Source organism: Hyposmocoma kahamanoa, unplaced genomic scaffold (assembly GCF_003589595.1).
Source record: "Hyposmocoma kahamanoa isolate Upper Pololo Valley unplaced genomic scaffold, ASM358959v1 66, whole genome shotgun sequence".
Taxonomy (NCBI): domain Eukaryota; kingdom Metazoa; phylum Arthropoda; class Insecta; order Lepidoptera; family Cosmopterigidae; genus Hyposmocoma; species Hyposmocoma kahamanoa.
In genome coordinates this window covers 11625850-11650559 of record NW_020653854.1, presented here as the reverse complement: position 1 = coordinate 11650559, position 24710 = coordinate 11625850, and the positions used below count along the sequence as shown (strand labels likewise).

The window sequence follows — 24710 nt, the reverse complement described above, 5'->3', positions numbered from 1 at the left end:
TCATTTCTAAATCCAAGATGGCGGGCACGATTTTTTCAAAAAAATGCTATGTGGGTATCATTTTCGAGGTATTTGGGGATACTCAATGTGAATATGGCACTATTTGTAAATCCAAGATGGCGGGCACGATTTTTCAAATAATGGCAAGTTGGGTATCGTTTTCGAGGTATTTGGGGGTGCTCATTACGAATATTGCTTTTGTTTGAACTGTCGTGTTTGCCATCTTGGATTTAGAAATGAGTGCCATATTTGTATTGAACATTCCCAAACATCTCGAAAACGATACCCAACTTGCCATTATTCGAAAAATCGCGCCTGCATCTTGGATTTAGAAATAAGTGCCATATTCGAAACCTAAAACCGAAAATGCCATAAGCAAACATTAAAGAAAATAACTGTTAAAATAGATTAAAAAATCGCTTAAGAATGCTCCCCTTTTAAGAAAATAAAATATTTTAATATAAAATATTTCGCTTGAGTTACGAAAAGAAAGACATATAATAAGCTATCAAAGTTGTACTGGTGGTGCCAACACTATAGTAGAAACAAATATATAAGTACTGTAAATTTGTTGCAATATGTGCTCCAATTCAAATAAAATTAAAATAAATAATTATTCAATAAAGCATGAACGCAGAGCCGTTAAAAGTATTATAAAATAATTAAGTGTCCCAATCACTTACAGGAGTTAACGAAAACATTTAATGTTTATTAAAGTAAATATTAGTTCAAGATGCGCAAATAAATCTAAATTACAGGCACCACTAAAATTTACGTAATATAATTATTTTGATACAGAATAGCAAAATGGGGAGAAAAAAAATTCGTTACTTTGCAACACTTTCGTATCTTGTTGCCGCGAAATTATTTATCTGTTTTAGTGAATATTTACATAAAAATATGAGTTGAAACGCATTACTTACTTGTGGAATGCGATGTTAGTGTCTATTTTATGTTTGTCTGTTGTATTTTTACACCCATTTACCGCACATTTCGTCATTTTTAGCAAAAAATTTTGGAGCTGTTCGCGGTGCAATATGACCTTGAGCACTAACAGCCCGCGCGCTCCTGGGACGCGTTTGGAACCCTCTAACTTGCCTCACTTAGCGTGTGCGGGCTAGGTTTCTATGCGTTATTATTCTAAGGTGTTTACTTACAATAATAAAAAATAATTAGGCTACTATAAAAAAAACACTAAAAACATAAAAATTTGATCAATGTTGTTTTTGTTTATTTTAATGTGGGTAAATTTTAAAACATTACTACAAAACCCAACCACCGTGCGCCGTTGTACCAACAAAGACAGGGAAACGTGTTACACAGATCAGCAATAACTAAATGTGGTAACTTTTCGAGTACAGATTTTTTTTTTTTTCAATTATTCAGTCGGAGGTTTTTAATTATTTTTTCGCATTTTCATGAAGAAAAATAAATAAAACAAGCTGAGTCTTGATAGTTACGTTGTGAATTCGGAATTATAGTCTAGTAACAACTGTTAGTGTCGCCAAGGAGCATATAGATGTCGCTGGTATAATTTTACGAAATAAACTACGTATATTTTTATTTAACGAGAAATTATTCCTATGTTCTATTAAATAAAAAATAAACAAAATATTGAAGAGATTTATGTAAATAAATAAATTAAACTTAAGTGTTAATCATTACAAATCAATACTTAGACAATAAATTCGAAAATAATTTTGTTTCCACTGCGTCCGAGTAACTATTATAAGATTGCTAAATTTGACATAAGAACAATATTACTTTAATGTTAAAGTCGCGTCATAGTACGAACTGAGTGAATGCAGAGTCTTAAAGCTGCCAATAAAACATCATAGTTTTAACATTATAATAAGCTTACTTTAAGTGCGTCATGGTACGAAAAGTCAATGTAAGGTTAAAGTAATATTGTTTTAAGAGGTTGTGGTAGACCCTCAAATCGTCCAGGGAAGTACCGCCATCTTACCTATTTCTGCCACCAAGTAGTAATATAACCATAACAGCGCTCCGGTTTTGAAGGGTAAGCGTGCTAGTGAAATTTCAGGCACATGGGACTTGTCAACTTATGTCTTAGGGTGACGGTCTCTGTGGCATTGCCCCTCAGGTCTTTGCGATTTAAGGCTCTGAGTGGCATTGCAACTGAGCGTCACTTACGACTTGACGCAGAACTTGTTCCCGTCAGTTGATATCATAAAAAAAGGATTTAAAGAATAATTAATGGATTTATATACATAAACTTTGTTTATATAAGTAGCATTACGTACTCATCATGTAAATATTTACACATGTTACAGACGTCATATGTCTTCAACAATTTTTCTTGCGAAGCTTCTTGTCCTTTGACGAATATTTGGCCGGAGGGCAGACAAGACCGGGAACGCGAGAACTTTGTGAATGAAATTCAGGAAATTCTTGTTTTAGTTACGGGCCAATGACCAACCCTATTAATATTTGGACTTGAATTAAACTGAAAATAACAATGATATAATTATAAGGAGTAACATGTACTTATAATAAAAAAAACTGTTAGTTATAACGGTATATTAGATTCAGAAAAAAGCTTTGACGAAACAGATTGCGTTTATGACACATGCAAAAATCAAGTACTTTTTTACTACTTTGTACTCTGTACAAGGTATCCTGGATTCTGTAAATATCGAATATCTATATTACATATCATCAATGTCCCACTGCTAGTTACAAATTTCTCTAAAGAGAGTGTTCATGCCATAACGCTCGATCGTATCGCAATACAAGATGAAAGCTCTCGACGTTCTTGGAGAATTTTTAAAACCTGCGACGCGCAGTTGCGTTAATTTTGAATTAGTAAATAAACTACACTCCCCATTAACCCAGCCCCCAGAGGGAGTCTAACTCCGGACCTCCGACATAGGTGGCAAGGAACAATACAACGTAAATAATTTAAAAGTGGTAGGCTTCGGCCGTGGCTAGTCACCACCCTCCCGACGCAGTCGATTCGCCAAATGGTTTTTACCGTGTTCTGACTCGTGTTCAGGAGTTGCCATTAGGAGGTCGGGTCTGAACAGTTGCATTGCGTCTGACCACGAATTGTAGGTGCTTGTACTGCCACACTGAGCACTCGGTTCTGGATAGTGTTGTAACTCGAAAAAAACCAAATGTTTTTTTCACATTTTTGAAAAAAACATGAAAAAAACACAGCGCCCTGGTTTTTTTTCAAAAATTTTTTTTTTCATAAAAAGTAAAATGGAATAACTGAAATAAAATAAGTCACTAACTATTGTTTTAAGAATATATATATGTGAATATATATACAACATGTTTATTAAAACCAATTACCATGATAATTATAACAAAAACGTAATCTCATTTGTCGTGTTACTAGTATTAGGTACTACATTTACAACACCTGTAAATGTAGTACCTAATACTAGTAACACGACAAATGAGATTACGTTTTTGTAAACCCATATTGTAAATGTACCCATATGTACTCATATTGTAAAGTCATCAAAATTTTCTGTGCCTTCGTTTTCTTCATTCAAATCTTACCGAATAATTTTATATAAGCGGCTTGCTAAGAATTCTATGTAAATGTTGCTATATAAGGCACATGTGCGATGTGGAACAAATGTTGATATCGCTCTTAGATAAATAAATAAGTAGTGTTTTTCATCAGTAATCAATCGCTAGAGCGATCGATAGATTTAAAAAAAAGAGCAATCGATAGATTTTTAAAAAAAGGTAAAATGTTAGAATCCCCGCATTTTCCCCATGTAGCGTCAATCCCACAAAATCGAGTTGAAAATCTCCGCAATTTGGGGAATTCGCCACAAATTGACAACACTATGAGAGTCGCCCATTTATTTTGAGGAATTTATATAAGAAGAATAATATTAACAACAAAAGAGGAAATTTAGTACAAAAATACAATTGTCATATTGTCATATTTTTATTTTCATACTTTTAGAAAAAAACGTACTCCAGAAAAATACGGTTTCTTTTCATGTTTTTTTTTCACCTCAGAAGAAAAACGGTTTTTTAACAACACTAGTTCTGGAGGCTAGTGGTTGGCGATCGGAAGGGAGGACCAGGTGGCCATCTCCGGGGGGGTTCGGGCGACCCCGCGATCTATAAACCGATTGTACCCTCGTGTGGCAGTGTGAGCCTGCTGCTTGGTTGAACACGACGCAGTGCCTCATTCAACTACCTTCCTCCTGCCTATTCAATTCTCCAAAAACTAACATGAAAAGCAAAAATGGATAAAAGTATACACAGCAGTTGCACGTCATCCCACTAAAAGTGCACCTCACTAACATCCGAGGTCTGCACTCAAATCTCGATTCGGTCCACTACCACTTTGAAACCGACAAACCGCAGCTGCTGTTCCTCACAGAGACGCAGAGCAGATGTCCGACTGACGCAGCGTACCTCAGCTACCCCGGGTATACTCTGGATCACAGGTTCGTACCTGGTGCCGGAGTGTGTACGTTCGCGATGACATCTGTGTCAAGCGTCTCAAGAACCTTGAGGCACTAAGTTTTTCTATGTTCGCACATTGGAGATCAAGAGACGACCAAGTTGTTCCAACGTCTGAGCGAGACGTCTAGTGAGGCTCAGCTCAGGTACCCAGCGGCGCAACTAGTCATTCTGGGGGACTTTAATGCTCACCAACAAGAAAGGTTGTTTCCACACCAGATGACCGATCACGCCGGGAGAGAGACGCGTGAACTTGCGTTAACACTAAGCCTTTTCCAGCTCGTTAGTAGCACCACCAGAATCCCAGATGTTGAGTCTCATACGGCTAATCACTTGGACCTTCTGTTAACAATTGATCCAGACCGCTACTCTGTGGTTGTGGAGGCCCCACTGGATACTTCCGATCATTGTCTGTTGAAAACTGTATCCGTGTACTTCCCAACCTATCCGGGCCCTAGTGGTATGAGACGGGTGTGGGGATACAAGTTAGCAGATTGGGACGAAATGCGCCATTTCTTTACGTCATATCCTTGGCAGGCGTGCTTTACTTCAGAAGACTCGTCGAGCTATGCTGATGCTGTAGTAGAGGTCTTGCTGATTGTAGTTATGCTGATGCACATCCGCATAACTACAATCAGCAAGTAACATAACAGTCCGCGTATCAAGCTTGTACAGATGCTCGACTACGCAAAACTCCGAGTACTCGGAATTTGAAGAAAGCTTTTAATAAGGCCGCCAAGATAACACTATGGCTCTACACAGCGGTGATAAGACCCATGATCAGTTACGGCGCTACAGTATGGTGGCCACGAACCCAGCTGACGACCGCAACCGACAAGCTGGACAAATTCCAAAGACTTGCTTGCGTGGCGACGACCGGCTGCATGAGGACAACACCAACTGCGGCCCTCGAAGCGATGCTGGACCTGCGACCCCTCCCACTGTTCATCAGACAGGAAGCGGCGTCAACAGCAGTGCGTCTAAATAGAGCCGGCCTTTGGAAGAACATGAGGACCCCACACACAGAAATCCTCTATAAGACTGTCAATGAGGAACCGCTACTGGAGGCGGCTGTGGATGGGATCCCAAAACAATACATCTTTGACAAAAAATACAAGATACAATTGTTTGAAGAACCCAACGAAGGACTAAACCCCAAAGAGGTCCGCGTCTTCACTGATGGATCTAAAACAAATTCAGGAACAGGTACTGGGGTATTCTCAGAAGACCTCAATATCAGGATATCAACACCACTTGGTGACCACAACACAGTATTCCAGGCTGAATGCATGGGCATCAAGTTGGCGGCAGAAGCAATCATAGCGAGAAGAGTTAAGAACCACTCCATTCGAATACTCTCAGACAGTATGTCAGTACTACAAGCACTGAACAGCTATGACATAAACTCAGGGCTCATTTATGAATGCCATCAAGCACTCATGGAGGTATGTATACAAAACCACGTAACCCTACAGTGGATTAAAGGACACAGCGGCTCACGCGGCAATGATGCAGCAGATGAACTAGCCAGAAAAGGATCGGAGGCGGACGCTGTAGGACCAGAACCCATAGTGTCCCTCCCCTACCAATGGTTCAAAACAACCATACACAAAGGTACAAAATCATCACATAATAATACATGGACGACCCTTACGGTCTGTAGACAGGCGAGGGAAGCACTCCCAACGCTCAATGCCAGTCTATCTCGAATATTTATTAAACTCAAAAGGCAAGAGCTTCGCACTCTAACTGCCGCCCTAACGGGTCATGGTCCATACAATAAACACCTTTTCAATTTAGGTATCACAGACAGCCCTCTATGCAGAGCGTGCATGGAGGGGGAGGAAACGGCTGCGCACATCCTACTACAGTGCTCCGGCGTGGCCAACTACAGGGCAAAGTACCTTGGAGTGCCAAGGTCGCTCCCCGAAGTCTTCAGCAAGCCCAGGAGGCTGCTGAGATTCCTGGAGGAGCTTGGGTGGCACGAGTAGGACCCTGCACCCACCACACGCAAAATAGGCGCCTTGACGTCGAGTTGCGGACACCAGCCCGTTGCACCAAGTACCAAGTACCAAGTAAGGCCGCCAAGAAGTATAAAAGCGTGTTAGGTAGGGCCAAGTTCGACCATGTGCACCGCATAGGGGCCAAGCTTACCTCTTATCCAGCAGGCAGCAAATCCTTTTGGTCGAATCTAACTTTTGTCGACCATCTTTGCCACCTCTGCTGAGGCCGGATGGTTCGCTAGCTCATACTGCGGAAGAGAAGGCGAATCTCTTTGCCTCACTCTTTGCAGAGAATTTGCGTCTGAACGACGCAGGGAACCTACCATCTACCTTACCTCAGGCTGGCTGCACTATGGCGCCAGTTCGCATACGCCAAAAAGAGGTACTTAGAACTCTGCGAAATCTAGACGTGAATAAAGCTAGCGGGCCAGATGGAATTCCAGCAATAGTCCTGCTTAACTATGCGCCTGAGTTGTCTCCTGTTCTCACTCGCCTGTACCGCCTCTCACTTGAGACTGATATAGTTCCCAGGTCGTGGAAGCTTGCAAACGTACAACCTGTACCAAAAAAGGGAAATAGAGCTGACCCGGTCAACTACTACTACATATCTCAGTCACTTCCATACTCTACAAGACTATGGAACGTGTCACTATGAACTCACCCGTCTCCTATCATACCTTGAAGAGAACGACCTCCTCAGTGATCGCCAGTACGGATTCCGACGAGGGCGATCTACTGGTTGGTTCTTGTGTATGCCTGTAAATAAGGAGCGAGGCGAAGCACTTGCAGTATCTTTGGACATTTATAAAGCCTTTGACAGAGTCTGCCACGCAAGCCTTTTTAGTAAGCTTCCCTCTTATGGACTTCCCACTGACCTTTGCAATTGGATCTCGATTTCTTGAGCGAACGTTCGATTCGAGTGGTCTTAGAATGCTACTCTTCCGAACATATGGCGATAGATTCTTCCGGACTTCCTCAGGGTTCCGTACTGTCTGCAACTCTCTTTCTGATGCATATCAATGATATGTTAATTCCAGGTACCTTTGCGTATCCTGATGACAGCACAGTTATAGATAGGTACTTGACCAATGCAGGGTCAGTGCAGAGGAAATCCAGTTTTGTCGAGAGTCCATGGTTAGCCGTTTAGATTTGACACTCCAGGCAGTCTCCGATTGGGGCAATGCCAATCTTGTCTAATTTAATGCTACCAAAACGCAGGCGTGTCTATTCTCCACAAAACGGAGTCCCTTTGAGTAGACTCCGACTTTTCATGATATATCCATACCGATAGCCGACTGTCTCCAGCTACTTGAAATGGACGTGTCATCCAATTTGAACTTCAGGAGATACATTGAATCCATGACCAAAATTGCAGCACGGAAGCTTGGGATCCTTTCCAGAGTGAGGCGTTACTGTACACCGGGACAGATGCTTCACCTATACCAAGCACAAGTCCGATCGTGCATGGAGTACTGCTGCCACCTTTGGGATGGCTTATCATATAAACTGGCCACTTTGGTTTCAATTGACAACTGTGCCAAGAGGCTTATAGGTGACTCAGAATTAGTAGAGGCAAAGCTGCAGAGCCTTGAACACCGTCGTAAAGTTGCCTGCTTATCGGTATTTTACAGGATATATCACGGAGAGTGTGCGATAGAATTACACGATTTAATTCCGTCTTCCCCTTTCCATCACCGGGGGACTAGGCGTAGGCTTGGGTTCCATCTCTATGTTGTGGATATTCCAAAGATTCGCACGAAGCGTTACGCTTCCACATTTATATGGCGAACGGCTATGGAGTGGAATTTCCTGCCTGCAGACTTCTTCCCTGAACGTTATAACTTGGGTCTTTTGAAGGAGAGAGTGAATATGCATTATTTAGGTGTGGATGCTCCATCGTCAACCTCATCGTCACTTTCCATAAGGTGAGATGGGGGTCAAATACGCACTTATATTGTATAAAAAAAATTATCGAAAGATCGTTTTCAGGAAATAGGTAATAGTCAACAACTGCAAAAAAAAAAATTACAATTAAATAATTTATGCAAAATGTTTGATGTAAGTTTATATGAGTAATAATTTAACCATTAGATTTTGTCAACATGGTACGCAAAAGTTTTATAATTTTAAGAAATATTTATGTATTATATGTGGTCATACGTAGTGTTGGATCATGGAAAAATTTCCATTTTGAAAAAAATCTTATTTTTCATAAAAATAAATATTTTTCCGGATTTTTTTCCAATACTTTTCCTACTATTTTCCGCATTTGTCGTTGACACCTGTCAAAAGTTGAAGGTACTGAACGAAAACGATGGAGCCATTAAAAAGGTTCTTTTTTAGCTGTTGTGAAATCATTTTAAATCTCGTTTTTCGTTAATTGACTTTTAGCTAAAGAAGTTTATTTTATAATTCAAAAGATATTTCTAAACGTAGAGCATAATATGAGCATTCGTAATTATATATTTCCAATTTTTAGGGGAACTTTCCGGAAAAATTTCAACTATTTGAAATTTTACTAATTATTTATTACCCAACAGTAATCATACGTTAAAAGTTCCTTTATCACATGAAAGTTATAAATTTTATAACTTTTTATCTTGAATAAACAATAAATGACTAATTTCGATCGTAGAATCTTTAAACTTGTCTTCTAAAGAATCATTTTGCAGATATGGCCTGAGACATAAGTTGAGAAATCCCACACAAATACAAACAATACAAACACATTGTAATTTCACCAAATTTGAAATTGAAAATATCACCTTCTATGCCAACCCATTATACCTGTGAGCTTTCTTATCGCACTACAGATTCCACATCTGCACTGCGATAAGCTCACAGACTTAGAATAATAACGCATAGAAACCTAGTCCGCACACGCTAAGTGAGGCAAATTGTGGCACTCCCAATGGGCCTTCACGAGCGGGCTTGAGCCGTCAGTGCTCAAGGTCAACTTGCACCGCGAACAGCTCAAGAATTTAGCTAAAAATGACGAAATGTGCAGTAAATGAGTGTAAAAATACGTCAGACAAACATAAAATAGATACTAACATCACATTTCACAAGAAAGTACCTAACGCGTTTCAACTTGTATTTTTATATAAATATTCACTAAAACCGAAAATTAATTTCGTTGCAACAAGACACGAAAATGTTGCAAAGTAACGAATTTCTTTTTCCCAATTTTGCTATTCTGTTTCAAAATTATTATAATACGTAATTTTTTGAGAATAGGCAATATCGCGATGGCTGCAGATTTTTTTTAATTCTAATGTAATTGTGCATTTCACCTCCATTTCTGCAAGTTGAATGCGTACAAATGTTGTTTACAAAGAGCAACCCCTAGAGTTTCTTGCTCATACTTCTCGGAGGAATCTGCCTTACGAATGAGCGGTAGAGTTTAACCAATGTGATGATTTCAAGTGTAATAATGCTTACCTATGAAATAAAGATTATTTTGATTCTGGGTATCGTTTACGAGGTATGTGGGGGTGCTCATTACGAATATAGCACTTATTTCTAAATCCAAGATGGCGGACACGATTTTTCAAAAAAAATGCAATATGGGTATCCTTTTCGAGTTATTTGGGGATGCTCATTACGAATATGGCACTCATTTCTAAATCCAAGATGGCGGGCGCGATTTTTCGAATAATGGCAAGTTGGGTATTGTTTTCGAGATATTTGGGGGTGCTCATTACGAATATAGCACTTATTTGTAAATCCAAGATAGCGGACACGATTTTTCAAAAATGCTATATGAGTATCCTTTTCGAGGTATTTGGGGATGCTCAATACGAATATGGCACTCATTTCTAAATCCGAGATGGCGGGCACGATTTTTCGAATAATTGCAAGTTGGGTATCGTTTTCGAGATATTTGGGGATGTTCAATACGAACATGACACTCATTTCTAAATCCAAGATGGCAGACACGACAGTTCCAACAAAAGCAATATTCGTAATGAGCACCCCCAAATAACTCGAAAACGATACCTAACTTGCCATTATTGGAAAAATCGTGCCCACCATCGTCGGTTTACAAATAGTGCCATATTCACATTGAGCATCCTAAAATACCTCGAAAATGATACCCATATAGCATTTTTTGAAAAATCGTGCCCGCCATCTTGGATTTAGAAATGAGTGCCATATTTGTAATGAGCACCCCCAAGTACCTCGAAAATGATACCCATATTGCATTTATTTGAAAACTCGTGTCCGCCATCTTGGATTTAGAAATAAATGCTATATTCGTAATGAGCACCCCCAAATACCTTGAAAACGATACCCAACTTGACATTATTCGAAAAATCGTGCCCGCCATCTTGGATTTAGAAATGAGTGCCATATTCGTAATGAGCACCTCGAATACCTCGAAAATGATTCCCATATTGCATTTATTTGAAAAGTCGTGTCCATCATCGTATATTCAGATATAAATGCCATTTCCATAAAGATTACCAAAAATACATTTTTGAAAATTCTTGTTACTTGACATTGTCGATCGACAAAACCGAGCATATCTGTAGGCACCTGATCGACATTGTAGATCGACAGTAACGATCGACAAAATCGAGCAAATCTGTACGCACCTTTAACTTAATGTTGAGTTAAGCAAGATACAATTTCCCCACTTTTGAGGGAAATGTTATTCCATGGCATCATTATTTGTATATTTGTGTGGGTGCCGATGAGCGTAGACACAAGTTGCTTACATGAATTTGATTTTTGCCTCACTGGTGACAGTTCGTTTGATATGAAACTATCATTCTATGCGTTATTATTCTAAGCTCACAGGTATAATCACTCATCCATATAATGGCCCACAAGTAGTAATAATCTTCAACTGTATAATTAAATGGGCTTCTTTGTGAAACAATGGCGCGAACGGCGGAATGTGACCCAGGGCTAACCTCTTTTATATATATAGTTAACGGGGCATAGAGCTTCGCCAACAACTATACATAATCAAGTTCTGTATTGGAGCTTACTCAAGTATGTGCCTCATTAAATTTATTTCCCTATTGAAAGTTTAACTTTCCGTTGTACGCACGGGTCTTTTTATATTAATTATTGATATCGAAAAGTGACAGTGCACACAAAAAAGGAACCATTTAAATAAAAGTGAATTGAGGGTAAGAAAACAAAATACATCTTAAATATTCGTTATACTTATAACTTAGTATAAAATCACTGGAATCTGACATCATGTTTACTTAGTACAGTTTTTTTACTCTCCCCTCTCCGTAACGAAATAGGTCTTTTCTGCAGATGTTATAAAATAACATATCTAACTTTAACCTCTACGCTGCAACAACAAAATTTTGAATTTGAACAATGTGCAGATATTTTTAAAATACGAACAACTTTGTAGAACAAAGTTTTATAATTGAAAAAGATAAAGTATTTTTGAATTCCTGGAGAGGTATTCAAGAACTCCCTCCGGCCTAACTGTCTAAAATATCTAATATTTTTTAATTAAATCTGAAAATGAAGTTAACTTGTGCATTCCACTGCCTACTTTAAACTTGACGTGGGTTTCATTAACCTAATTTTATGATACTGTAGGATAATTTAAAATACTCGAGTCAAATATATAAACGTAGCTAACCTACGAGACAAAATACATAAAATACACCATATAACATTTTATTCGGGCACTAGTACATTTTGATTCTTTACTTTTATTTATGATACCAAGTCACGGGACTCTAATCGTACGCCCGATGGTAAGCTACACACCTGTCTATAACAGTTGCAGTGCCACTCAGAGCTATAAGCCACAAAGGTTTGTGACTTATAGCTCTGAGTGGCACAGTGGTGAATGGTGAGACATAAGTTGACAAGTCTCATGTGCGTGTAGTTTCACCAGCACCCTTACCCTTCAAAACCGGAACGCAATAATGCTCACATTACTGCTTGGCGGTGGAAATAAGAAAGGTGGCAGTACTTCCCTGGATGAACTCTTCCACAAGGAACTCTACTGCTACTTTGAACTTAAAGTCGTTTGTAAAAGAAATTAGGTCTTAGAAAGCTGCTCTAAAGGGCCGAGTATTTTTATGTCTCAAATTAAGAATTTCTTATAATTTAGAAAAAGGCACGGGACGTCAACAGGCCGCATGGGGTGTGCTCATTAGAGTATGCTATTTGTTCTCGTTAAGCTCCTCCATAACTTAAAAGTCGGTCCCTCCCATATATTATTGAGCTGTATAGTCGTTCACATAATTAACAAATAAGCAAGCAGCCTTTAAGGCCCGATATTTATTAAAAATTAAATTAGGCAAACAGTACTATTAAGTCCTGTGCATTTGCATTTGTACATTAAGGGTAAATTAATGCTTTTGTGGTCAATAAAATATGTTGTTCAGAGTTTAATTGAATTTTATTGTAATTACCTACCACCGATTGCATTGCAACTGTTATCATTTAGTTTATCTGTTACGATTAAACGGAAAAAATATTTGAAATAATTTCCCAACATAATACAATAACTTTAAAAGGGTTTCAGTTCCTTAATTTCAAATATTAAGTCTTCCACGATTGCCGAAACTAGTACAAAGTATTGATAAGTGAAATATTTGGAAAATAAAACAAAAAATCACTTCGTGCTCTTGCACAAAGGTTGTGTTTAGAATATAAACTAAAAATAACTTATCGGATTGCACTAACAATATGAGTACTATGTGTGGATAGTAAAATAATAGTTGCATCTGAGTTTCATCATTTATACCCAAAGTGGGCGTGGATTAGAGGATGAGAGTTAATTAAAGTGAGCAAGATTATTACAGAATCAACAGTTATCATTTTGCAAAAATGGAGTATAGAGGTAAGTACATGAAATATGTAAATATGTAGGTATTTATAATTCATTTGTATGATCTGAGTGAAGTAGTCACCTTATATAGAAAGATTGATTTAGATTTTTTATTTTTTTATTATTTTTATGACATCAAACGACGTGAAAGCGTGCGCCTGGTAGTAAGTGACAGTGACACGCCTGTCCATGACAGTTCGATTCGGCATGTACGACAAAAATAAACATTATGTAGTAGGTGAAACTGATATGGCGATCAGAGTCAACACTTGAAGGTTGTCAGTTTCTACAACAACAAAAAATTTGAAGGCGATCAATATTCTGTTACCGGTACGGGCTCGTATCCTTGATAAGACATTTTTGATAATCTATTTGTCCAACAGCGCACGACACACCCGCCGAACGGGACAAACAAGCGAACAGATCCTCGTACAGATATTGGGATCAACAAAACCCGTCATGCAGGTATAGCTAAAAAAAGAAAGGATGTGTTCAGTTTATTTTTGCCGTAATTGGATTGCAAATATGTTTGTTGAGATTCGGCGCAGGTGAAACAATATTTTCCATTGTTTTATAGATATCGATTTCACTCACTAAGCCTCTTTTAGTACGCTATAGCAAAGTTGAGTGCTAATGAGGCACCTAAAACATATAAATACACGGGGCTGAATTTCATTGATGCTACGACGACTAACACTACGTGCTACGCTTGTGCCAAGGCACATCGGTGCATTATTTTAAAGTGTCCGTAACTAAATTTTATAAATCTTTAGACCGCTTATCATGAAAAATCTGCAGATAGTATTTAGATATTCAGGAGAGGAAGCCACGAGTGGCAGGCGACTAATTGTGTCGGCGATGTTAGTAAGCCCCGCGCGATCGCCCCATTACCGTATTATAATTGTGGACTCGCCGCCAAAGAGTCTAAAGCCTCTGTCGACCTTTATCACCGAACTACATAAATATATCGAGTATCTACTGAAAATAAGGTTCTAAAAGTGGAAGTATGGCCTCTATTATATTCCATCGGTTTCAAAAGTACTGTCCTAGAATACCATATTCTGCACGACACAGGAACTTAGCGAACATAGCCACTTACCCGAGCAGCACGCACGTGCGCTGCTGGTGGCAAACGCCTTGGTAGAGTTGCACGAGGCGCAGGAGATCGGGAATAACTGTCTTTCCGCGCGCCATCTAGAAAAACAAAAACCGCTATAATATAATTTTACCGCGTCGGCTCATACTAGTGACATGAATAGTAATACACACATCAAGTGTCTAGGGATCAAGTGAATATTTTTGAAATAAAAATTATTTAAGCAATATTTACCAAATCCAGTCTTCCAGGACGACTTCTTACTTTAATGCTTATGTTTTATTTAACCGCTTACCCCTATATTTAATTAAAATAAACTAAAATTGATGTTTTTGCAAATTGTGGGAAAAAACTCAAATTAACGGCGTCAATTAAATGACAAAAAAATGGCGAAAATGATGATTTTGCTTTTTATTGTAAAGATAAGAAAATTAATAATCTGTATTTCCACCATTTGGCATGCTTAAGATGAGTTCATCAAAATCACTTTGAGGAATGGCCGCCCATGTGTTTTGTAACAAGTCAAAATATTGTTGTAGAGTATGTACGGTATGCATACTCGGCACAGCTCTTCTTTGAAGCATATCCCATGCGTGCTCAATTGGATTGAGGTCTGGCGATTGAGCAGGCCACGGCCGAACGTTGATACGAGCTTCGGCAAGAATGCGTGTTACGACTCTAGCCGTGTGTGGACGTGCGTTGTCATGCATTAGTTGAAATGAATCACCCAACTGGCCTCGCAAAGGGATGATAACATCTGAAACAATCCTCTCTGCGTAAACTTGAGCATTGAGGTTACCCCTGATCCAAATGAGATCGGTTCTTCCGCCGATCCAAATACCGGCCCATATCATTATTGTTCCCCCACCATATCTCAAACGTTCATGACGTCCAGATGTTCTCCAAACTCGAGTACGTCTTGTATCTGGTCTCATACCGAAGCGGGATTCATCCGAAAAGCACACATAGCGCCAGTCTTCTTCCTCCCAGTTTCTGTGTTCGCGAGCCCATCGTAAACGGGTCCTGCGATTGCAGGGTGCAATAGGTGGAACTCTAAGCGGCCTTCGGGATCGCAGACCCACTTCACGTAAACGATTTCGGATTGTTTGATCGCTTATTAGCAAGCCTGAGGAGCTGTGGAGCCTCGTAACCAACATCATGGCGGTCATGGTACGATTCCGTCGAGCAGTATTTTGGATATACCGGTCCTGTCTGCGAGTCGTGATGCGAGGTCGTCCTCCATGTCGCTCGGCCACGCTGCCCGCCATGCGATAGCGCGTCCAGAGGCGACTTATGACGCTCTGTGTAGTGTTAAGAGTGAAAGCCACAGCACGTTGCCTGGAACCAGCTTCCAACATTCCGACGGCTCGCATCATCACTTCTCGGGTTAAATGATGTCGTCTCTCCATAATAATGTAAATTGTTTCGGTTTCGATGCAGATATTGTAATGATTTTGTCAAAACGCTATAACTCATTTTTATACAAAACCACATTGACAATCGATTTTCTTCTTATTATCGAATTTTAAACAATATTCCTTATTTAAATGTTAAAACTCACTAAAAAGTATCAATAGCGATACAAAAAAGTTAATATAATTAACCCTAATTGCAGCAATACTCTTAAACGTACTTGATCCCTAGACACTTTTGATGTGTGTAGATAACTCGTTAAATAGGTGAGTAAGTAGCACAGACCACATAAAGTAAGTAGCTATATTATTATAAACATGTGACGCTGTTTAACTTTCAGGCTTTACCAAATCCTCTGAAAATCATAAACCTAGCATTTTTTGTGAGACTATAACACAATAATCCATTTGTCATGTTAGGCTTGATTCATATCGCCGAGTAGTGCTCTAACAGCTAGTGACATTATGACATAATGTACAGATCCGGTAAAGATAATGGGCAGCCGACTATCTATCTCGCGTTTGTGCATCTATCGAAACTCGTCTTTGTTAATTAGCTTCATTACACGAGGAACTATGTTATCCCGGTGTGACGAGGATGTTTCACTAGGTAAAATCATAGAACCTACCATTTTCTTTACATGAAGTCAGGGATACAATTAAGGATTGCAAAATTTATGCTGAAGTAAAAGCCTAGATTTTTTTGCAACAACGTTCGTAACTTACCGAAGCTGATTAAACCTACTGTTCCTTGGGATTGACTTTAAGGGGCCGATACCCTCCAAGACGAACACGTCCTATGTACTTCCTTACAGTTAAGTATGAATTATATCGGTTTCCCTTTGCTTTTCCTTGCTGGGGAGTACAACAACGGTAATCAGATATTTAAATGGAATATTCATGATTTTCGCACTACATGCCTACATACATTCTGACCGTGGATCTTCATTTTTACCTAAGGAAGTCAGATAATTCCTACATTCGCGGGGCACAGCGGCGAGCTCTTCTACGCTCTATAACCCACAAGGGAACGGACAAGTTGAGAAACTTAATTCGACTCTCTGGGAAGTCGTGCAGATAGCGCTACGTACGAAAAATCTATTGAGGAATGGGAGAAGGTACTGCCACAGGCTTTGCATTCAATTCGTTCTCTTCTTTGTACTGTGACCAACTGCACAGCACATGAAAGAATGTTCACTCACGCCCGCCGGTCCTCAAATGGCTATTTGATACCTACCTAGTTGACGAACACAGGGCATGTGCTGGTGAGAAAATTCAATCGAACTAACAAGAACGAATCTCTTGTTGGGGAGATTATTCGCTGGTGAAATTCCCGGACAGAAGAGAGACGAATATTTCTAACCGAAACTTAGCGCATTACCACAGATTGAAAGGCAGCAGAAGCAAAATAAATGTGATAGCATCCACTGATCCACTAATAAATTATTCTGCGGGCCCAAGTCGAACTCTAGATTCTGTGGATACAATGGAGTCTATCGTGAGTCCAGACGAAACAATAAATCGGAGATCGGACTGGACCTGCGTGTGGCCCAATCACCTGGACGATTATATTTTTTTATTAGCCTGGGGAGAATGACACCACCTTCTTAATTGTCAGAAAGACATATCTAATCGCTATTATTTCATAACATTTGCAATGCAAATTATATTTTGTTGATTAAACCTGACCTATATGTCCATTGTAACGTGTGTTTCATGTGTCTTTTCTTTGTACAATAAAGAATATATATATTTTAACAAGGTTTGTCTCATTTCAGGTTTCATTCTTTCATTAATCCTTCGTTATTTTCAATTATAGTTCTAGGTACCAACAATACCTATATTTGCACCTACAATATAATTGTTACTCTGTCTAGTCTAAATTATGTAAAATTTGTTTTTTATTATGATTTTATTATTTGAAATGTATTTACAATATGTGTACTCTTCTTTTAATACGTGTTTTCTATTCTTTATTACGTGCCGAAATTGTATGTAGGTACCTTGTGAAGTGCGCGGAGGGGTTGGATCTGGGGTGCGAGCCCGCCGTGGTAGGCCACGTGTAGGTGCAACGGCTGGCGTGGCCGGAGCGGACGGAGGTAGCTGCTTCGATGCTGTCGTAGGAGCAGGTAGCGCCAATAGCTGCCGATACAGCTCCAACTCATGATAGAACTCTAGCGAATCGGGAGAGCCATCTGCGTCAGCGTCAAGTGGCGCGCCAGTGTTGGAGGCGCGCACCTCAGCTGTTAGCCCGTTGAGCACGAGGCGCCGAGCCGCCATACCGCCACAATACACACGCTGCGCACACGCAACATACGCACACGCACCTATGAATTGCAGCTCGTGCGGATCAAAACTTGCCTCCTTTTAAGCTATATTTTTTTACATTAATCGTATTTTAAATGAAATCTACATTTTCAACGAGTCATCGGAAATCCAATGAGGTCACCTTGTAGAGGCCGATTTGATTCACTTTAAGTTACACTAATGCAAATATTTAATAGAACAAAAAAATAAATTTGAAATCTATTTAAAATAATATTACATAAATCGTACCCACTGCCATTCACAACAAGGAACCTTCAAGGAACTGATACATTGCACTAGACTAATATCGAAAATTCCATACATCCTCAACAGCACCAACAAGGTGACATTTCAAAACACTGCCGTAAATATTTTAGTTACTGCGAATTCAGAAACGACATGCCTTCATGAGAAAAGTAATGATAAAAAGTTAGAAAAAAGTTGCAAAGTCGCGCAAATATACGTAGGTTATAGAGAAAGCGCGGCGACCGTAAACCGCGCGCTGCCGCCGCGGCCACGCCGCGTACTGCCGCCGCTGCCGCTCCATGTCACTGCGCGAATATTCAATTCGCGACGAACAGATTCTCTTTGTTATTGTTTATGTAGTTTTCATGATGTGTTCCAACGGGATAGGCTATTCAGTCCGATAATCAATCATAATGCACTTATATGCTATGAGATAAAACTGAAAGGAAGTAGATGGTAAAATTAAAAACAAAAAATTAAATTATCTTTCATGTATTTCATTTAATAAATATAAAGACTTATACTATATTAACAATACCACGCTACATCAACATACATATCTTTATACATTCTATAATGGTGAAGAGTCCGTCAAGTGGTATTTTTGTTGGTGCAGAAAAGTACTTACTTTTTATAGCCCAATTTTTTCAAAAAAGTTTTCGAGAATGGAGTGTATTTGTTTGTAATAAATTGTAAATAATTATAAATAAATTAATAACTTAAGTAAGCTGTGACCAATTTGCTAAATTGATATAAGTGATAAAGTAAACATACTGTATTTATTTTAGGACAAATTTTAGATTTTTTATGACCATTTTATTTATCAAAAAACGAACATCGTGTTGAAAATCTCTGCCTTTTCATTTTATTTTAATTACTAAGAAACCCGCCATTTTCCGACAGCTGTACCAAGCGTTGTATTTGTTTTATTTATTCGTGATACATTATGTATCTCAGATACATTCGTAAATATGAGTAGCTCAAGTTACTTCGCGGACGTTTCAAGGAATCATTCCGCCAGACGGTTTGAGCGAAGCGCGAGTTCTTTTAATACGTCTTTTCGTATTTAATATAACATAGTGTGTGCGTTATAAACGCCGTATTATAAAGTGGATTAGAAGTCTAACTGCGTGCCTACAACCTTCAGAGTGCCACGTGGTACCGCGGTGTATATTGGTCCTTCGAGCAGCCGGACTGCCTTACGTCTATCTCGAAAAGTTTCAGATTAGATTCAGGGAAATCCCTGGAAGGGGTCAACTACCCCTCTTCTGTATTAATAGTCGGTCCGCAGACTGCGCAAATGGATGCTGATGGGGGAGTACCAACCCTAGGGGTGAGAGAAGAGAAGGTGGTGGATGTGGTTATCAACTCTGAACGGGGGGTGCGGAATGCAGTCAGGTGCTGTCACAAAGCAAGAAACGTGATAAGACGAAAACCCTCGCCAGAGGAATGGTGAAAGGAGGCGATTTGTGAGCTGCCTGCAACGTGTCCGTAGGCTCACGGCGTAGAAGGGCGGTGAACGAAATGTCATGTCAAGACAAAGAGTACATTGGTGTGCGTAATGGAATAAAATTACAGAAATGTTTCATTGTTTGCAATAAGCAATAATAATAAGTTGAACATCGTTAACCGACTTTTAACCGACCTCAAAAGGGAGGAGGTTCTCAATTCGAGCTTTTTTTGTGTACGTTACGCGATTATAAAAATATTATTTGTGAACTTATTTTGACGATTATTTTTTTGTTGGAAAGAGGGCACCTCAATTTTGGTTCCATTTCAATTTGAAGAAAATATTCCACCTTTATGGGTGGCAAACTAGGGGATGAATCCGGTTTCACGCACTTTCCGATAACCATTTTCAATAAAACTTGGCAAATAGATGGAAGTTCCACGAACTTTCGAGGTCGATTTTTTTGTAATTCTAATTATTTTAGTATGCTTATTATTTTCCTTATTTATTAGTGGGTTCTAGCGCTTCCCTCGGTCGGCTCGCGCATTGTTGTGGTCACAAGTCATCTAATAGCTCGCTCGCCGTTGCACTTAAATTTGACTTTGGGATTATATTTTTAATATTGAGTATTCAATATTGTATCGGAAAAGTTTATATAAAATGCACTTTAGTGGTATAAGAGTCTAGTTATTAGAGCAATACTTTTTATACAAAATTATACTATATACCCGACCTTTTATCACTACAATAACAAGAACGTCACAAGTTACAATGCCACAATGAAATATGATATCATAAGTGTTATTCAAGAATGCCAAATTATTGTTCTAAATATTCAACGAGACTAATAATATTACATAATTAGCCATTTGTACAATTCGGCTGTCATCAATTATCTTATATACAAAAAAAAGGAAGTTGTCGTTCTTTTACACCTTATAGGATGGAAAATAAATAGTCTAAGTTCTTATTTTAAATTATATTTTGGTAGCAACTTTTTAAATAGTGTAATATTAGCCACATTCTCTAGAACAAGTATATTTATGGGTAAATTTCTATGGCTTTCAGCAAATTTTCTTGTATATAACTAAAAAGTATTAAAACCATTATGTATGATATGCAAAATATGTATACGGACTCCTAGAGACCGATATAATAACCCTGATTTAATTAATCCGTTCTATCTTCTAAGCAAAGGACTAACTGTAAAATTTTTCGACTAGAACTAGTTAATTCGCGACTTTTTCTTGCAGTCTAAGCAACTGTACTTTTAGAGATTAAAAAATAATGCCACGGAAATAAGCTTATTCCACTGAGTACAGTAAAATATCCTTATAACATTAAAACGGCGCAACAATTAAATCTAGTTTGAGACGACAAGAACCGACTAAAACACGACTCTTTTTGAGTTCAATCAGCTGGGCGCTGTGGTTCTCGAGATTAACGAATGGTGCCGCTAGAACGAGCTTATTTCAGCGTGGACAGGAAAACACCCTTATAACTTTAAAACAGCAGCGGACCGACTAAATCCTGTGTTTGCGACTAGAACCGACTAAATGAGGACTTTTACCTGACTAGTTACAATTCAAATACTCAACCACGGGCACGCTGGAATAAGGCACGCAAAAAAATAGTTTCTTGCCGATAAAATACAGAGAGAAATGTTTTTATTATAATTTGTTACGACTTCATATTGCGAAAAACCAATTAAAAATGCAACGTGAAGTTTTTTATTTATTCATTAATGTATTACTAATGTACTGTAAAAAAGTATCAAGGTTCTTTTTACTTTGCGTACTTGTAAAACAATATATATAGAGCGCACTATAAGTTTCCGGAACAGGGCACCTTCGTCCGACATCCGTCCGAAACAATTACTGTCAAATAAGTAATATTCGACAAAATTAAACGACAATTATCAAGAATACAGCTTCATTCGCATCACGCGTCTTTTCATTTGGTCAAGTGTTGCTTATTTGGGTAATAATTGTTTCGGACGGATGTCGGACGGAGATCGAGAGTAGACCCCCTGGCCACTTACCTAAACAATATTTAAAAAGTAATTACAACATTTGAAAACGGAACTCTTTGGCTGTAGAGTACAGTTTGCTTCATCTGACTGTCACTTGTTTTTACATTGTGGCGTCATTTTAGAAATTGGTTGTCTACATCACCATGGATTTAACTCGTGAAAATTTTCGTAGTATGATTTTCTACGATTTTAGGTGTAACTTAACAGCTCAGCGGAGCTTTGCTCGACTTCAAAATGCTTTTGATGATGAAGCACCATGCAAGACTACTTTTATAGCTTTATATACCTAAACTACCCTAAAGTACCGTTTGCAGCATTCAAACGCGATCGTGTGAATCTCAGTGACGAATTTCGTGATGATCGCCCGTCCACTGCTGTGAACAACAACAACATCGATACTGTGCGCCGTATGATCAAAACAAACAGGCACGTGACGTACCATGAGATTTGGGCATCTTTAGGCATAAGCATGAGTCAAATACAATCAATACTACATAAACATTTGGGTGTGAAAAAGCTGTGCTTTCGGTGGATCCCACACAATTTGACTGAGGCTCAAAAAACGGATCGTGTCACTTGGTGCAATACTATGCTTACCAGATTCAACGAAGGGGCGTAAAATTTGGTGTGGGGCATAGTAACAGGTGACGAAACATGGATTTTTTAGTTACGATCCCAAAACAAAGCAGCAATCGAGAGTATGGGTCTTTCGAGGTGAGCCGAAACCAACCAAAGTGGCACGCGTGGAAAGTGCCTCTAATAGGATGATTGCTTCTTTTTTTTAATAAAACTGGACACGTGGCTACTGTTACTTTGGAGAATAGTTGTACCGTAAATGGTGATTGGTACACAACCATTTGTTTGCCGAAAGTTATTGACAAACTCCGTAAAAATAACCGTAAACACCTTATCATCGTGCACCACGATAATGCCAGTTCTCACGCGGCCAGACAGACAAAATAATTTTTGAAGGTGAACACAAGTTGACATTATGAGCCATCCCGCGTACAGTCCCGACCTGGTAGTTTATGACTTTTATTTATTTCCAAAAATTAAGAACCAGTTACGCGGTCAACGATTTTCATCACCTGAAGAGTCGTAGAAAAATCAGTTTCAGAGATTGTCATGGAGGAGTGGTATAAATGTTTTCAAAATTGGTTCCTTCGTATGAAAAAGTGCAGTGCATTAACGCTAACGGAGAATATTTTGAGAAAATAAATTCATTTCTGACAACAAAATTTATAGTCATTTTTTCTTATTCATTCCGGAAACTTATAGTGCGCTCCACGTATAACATATTATAGTTCAGGTCAATACTATTTTAATCGCGAATCATAAGTCTGAATAAATTACAAAAAAGTAAATATTACAATAACCCGGAAAAGTTTTCTGATACAAGATGCCATTTCATTGATGATAGCTTCGCAGAGATATAGCGTCTCTTAGCGTATTCTATCGCCTGTACCACGGTGAGTGCTCTGAAGAGTTATTCAACCTTATCCCTTCCTCTCCTTTCCATCAGCGGACCACCCGTGCCGGACTGCGTTGCCACAGTTGGACGGTCAGTTCAATACCGTCCCGCACTAAAAAGTTTGGCAATTCGTTCTTATGCCGAACCATCAAATTGTGGAACCAACTCCCGGCGCATGTATTCCCTCCCCTCTATAACATCGGGTCCTTCAAACGTAGTGTGAAGAAGCATTTGGACAGACCGGCAAAATGATAGTGACGGAGTGAAGATATTTGTGTTTTCCATCCGTTACTCTCATCTCTGGACTGTATTCGCACTTTCCATCAGGCGCGGTGCAGTCATTTTGCCGAGTCTTTGCAATAAAAAAAAATATTAAAAAAAAAAGATAAAAAAGTACCTTTTCGGAAACTATTGAGATGGTCGCCGATGAATAGGCGAGGCGACATAATAGACTTTTACATTAAGATGAGATCAAACATTTTAAGATGCAAATGCAAGCGAGGATCCTGATCCTGATCCTCGATTGCCAACACGGCCGAAAATTATGGATTAGATGTCAGCGAGCAGGCGCAGTAACGCATGCGGCTGCAGCGGCAGAGGCAGCGTGAGACGGTGCAGCAGTAGCGTTAGTAGCACTAGCGCCGTGCAAGCCAGCGCCGCAGGCACAGCCAGGGACGCACGCGCGCTCTGCTCTTGTCCGCCGTGAGTGGGCGTAGCGGGTGCTGGCCCAGGCCCGGGGGGCGTGGCCTGCTTCGGCGGAGGTGCGCGCGGCGGCAGCAGCTCGCGGTCTGCGCAACGCTGGCATTGCGGCTGCGCACGCCACGCCGCCCAGGCCCCACGCTCCCAAGCGGCCCAGGCCTCCGCCGCCAGACGCAGCGCACCGTCGGCTGCGCGCCAGTGCCTCAAGTGCCAAAACGCGTACGCGAGCGCCTCGCTGTCGCCACGCCGCACGACGTGCTCCGGCGGCAGCGCCAGGGCGCGCAGTTCCAGAAGGTACGGCGGGACGTGAGGGTTGAATTCAATGGCGCGACGCAACGCGTCCAGCGCGGCCGCGTCGAGTGCGCGCACGCCAGTCGCGCCGGGTCCCGCCTGCTGAGCGGCGGCGCGAGCCCTTAGCAGCGCGCTCGTGTACAGCACGGCGGCGGACGCGCCCAAACCGATGTCTTCGCAGCGCGCGATTACAGCCTGTCAACATAATGTTTAGTCAGTTTAACGTTCCATCCTCTACACAAAAGTGAAACGAGACAAATTCCAAAATGGACGACCTGCACGTCGGCATAAGCGCGCTGCTCGAGCAGCGCCTCGATCAGGTTTTCGTGGAGCGACAGCGCGTGCAGCGCCGGCGGAGCGTCGCGAGCCAGCTCGCGGAAGAGGCGCACGGCGTCGCGCAGGCGCCCGAGCCGGCGCGCGCACAT

General features: G+C 40.0%; 2 protein-coding genes across 2 annotated transcripts in view; both read right to left on the bottom strand.

Moving 5' to 3' along the window:
* LOC113231738 overlaps positions 1 to 18013 on the bottom strand; it is a 221287-nt gene extending 203274 nt beyond the window's left edge. Inside the window, exons 1-2 of the mRNA XM_026466229.1 lie at positions 17793 to 18013; positions 14381 to 14475 (exon numbers count right to left, since the gene is read on the bottom strand). The gene's annotated coding sequence lies outside the window, so the exon portion shown is untranslated. The remainder of the gene's footprint in view (positions 1 to 14380; positions 14476 to 17792) is intronic.
* A 5746-nt stretch (positions 18014 to 23759) lies between these two features.
* On the bottom strand, positions 23760 to 24710 carry LOC113231646 (protein ST7 homolog). The gene is made up of 2 exons (XM_026466072.1): positions 24561 to 24710; positions 23760 to 24480 (listed from the first exon to the last, which is right to left on the bottom strand). The coding sequence occupies exons 1-2, from the start codon at positions 24708 to 24710 to the stop codon at positions 23845 to 23847; spliced, it is 786 nt and encodes a 261-aa protein (XP_026321857.1). The 3' UTR covers positions 23760 to 23844.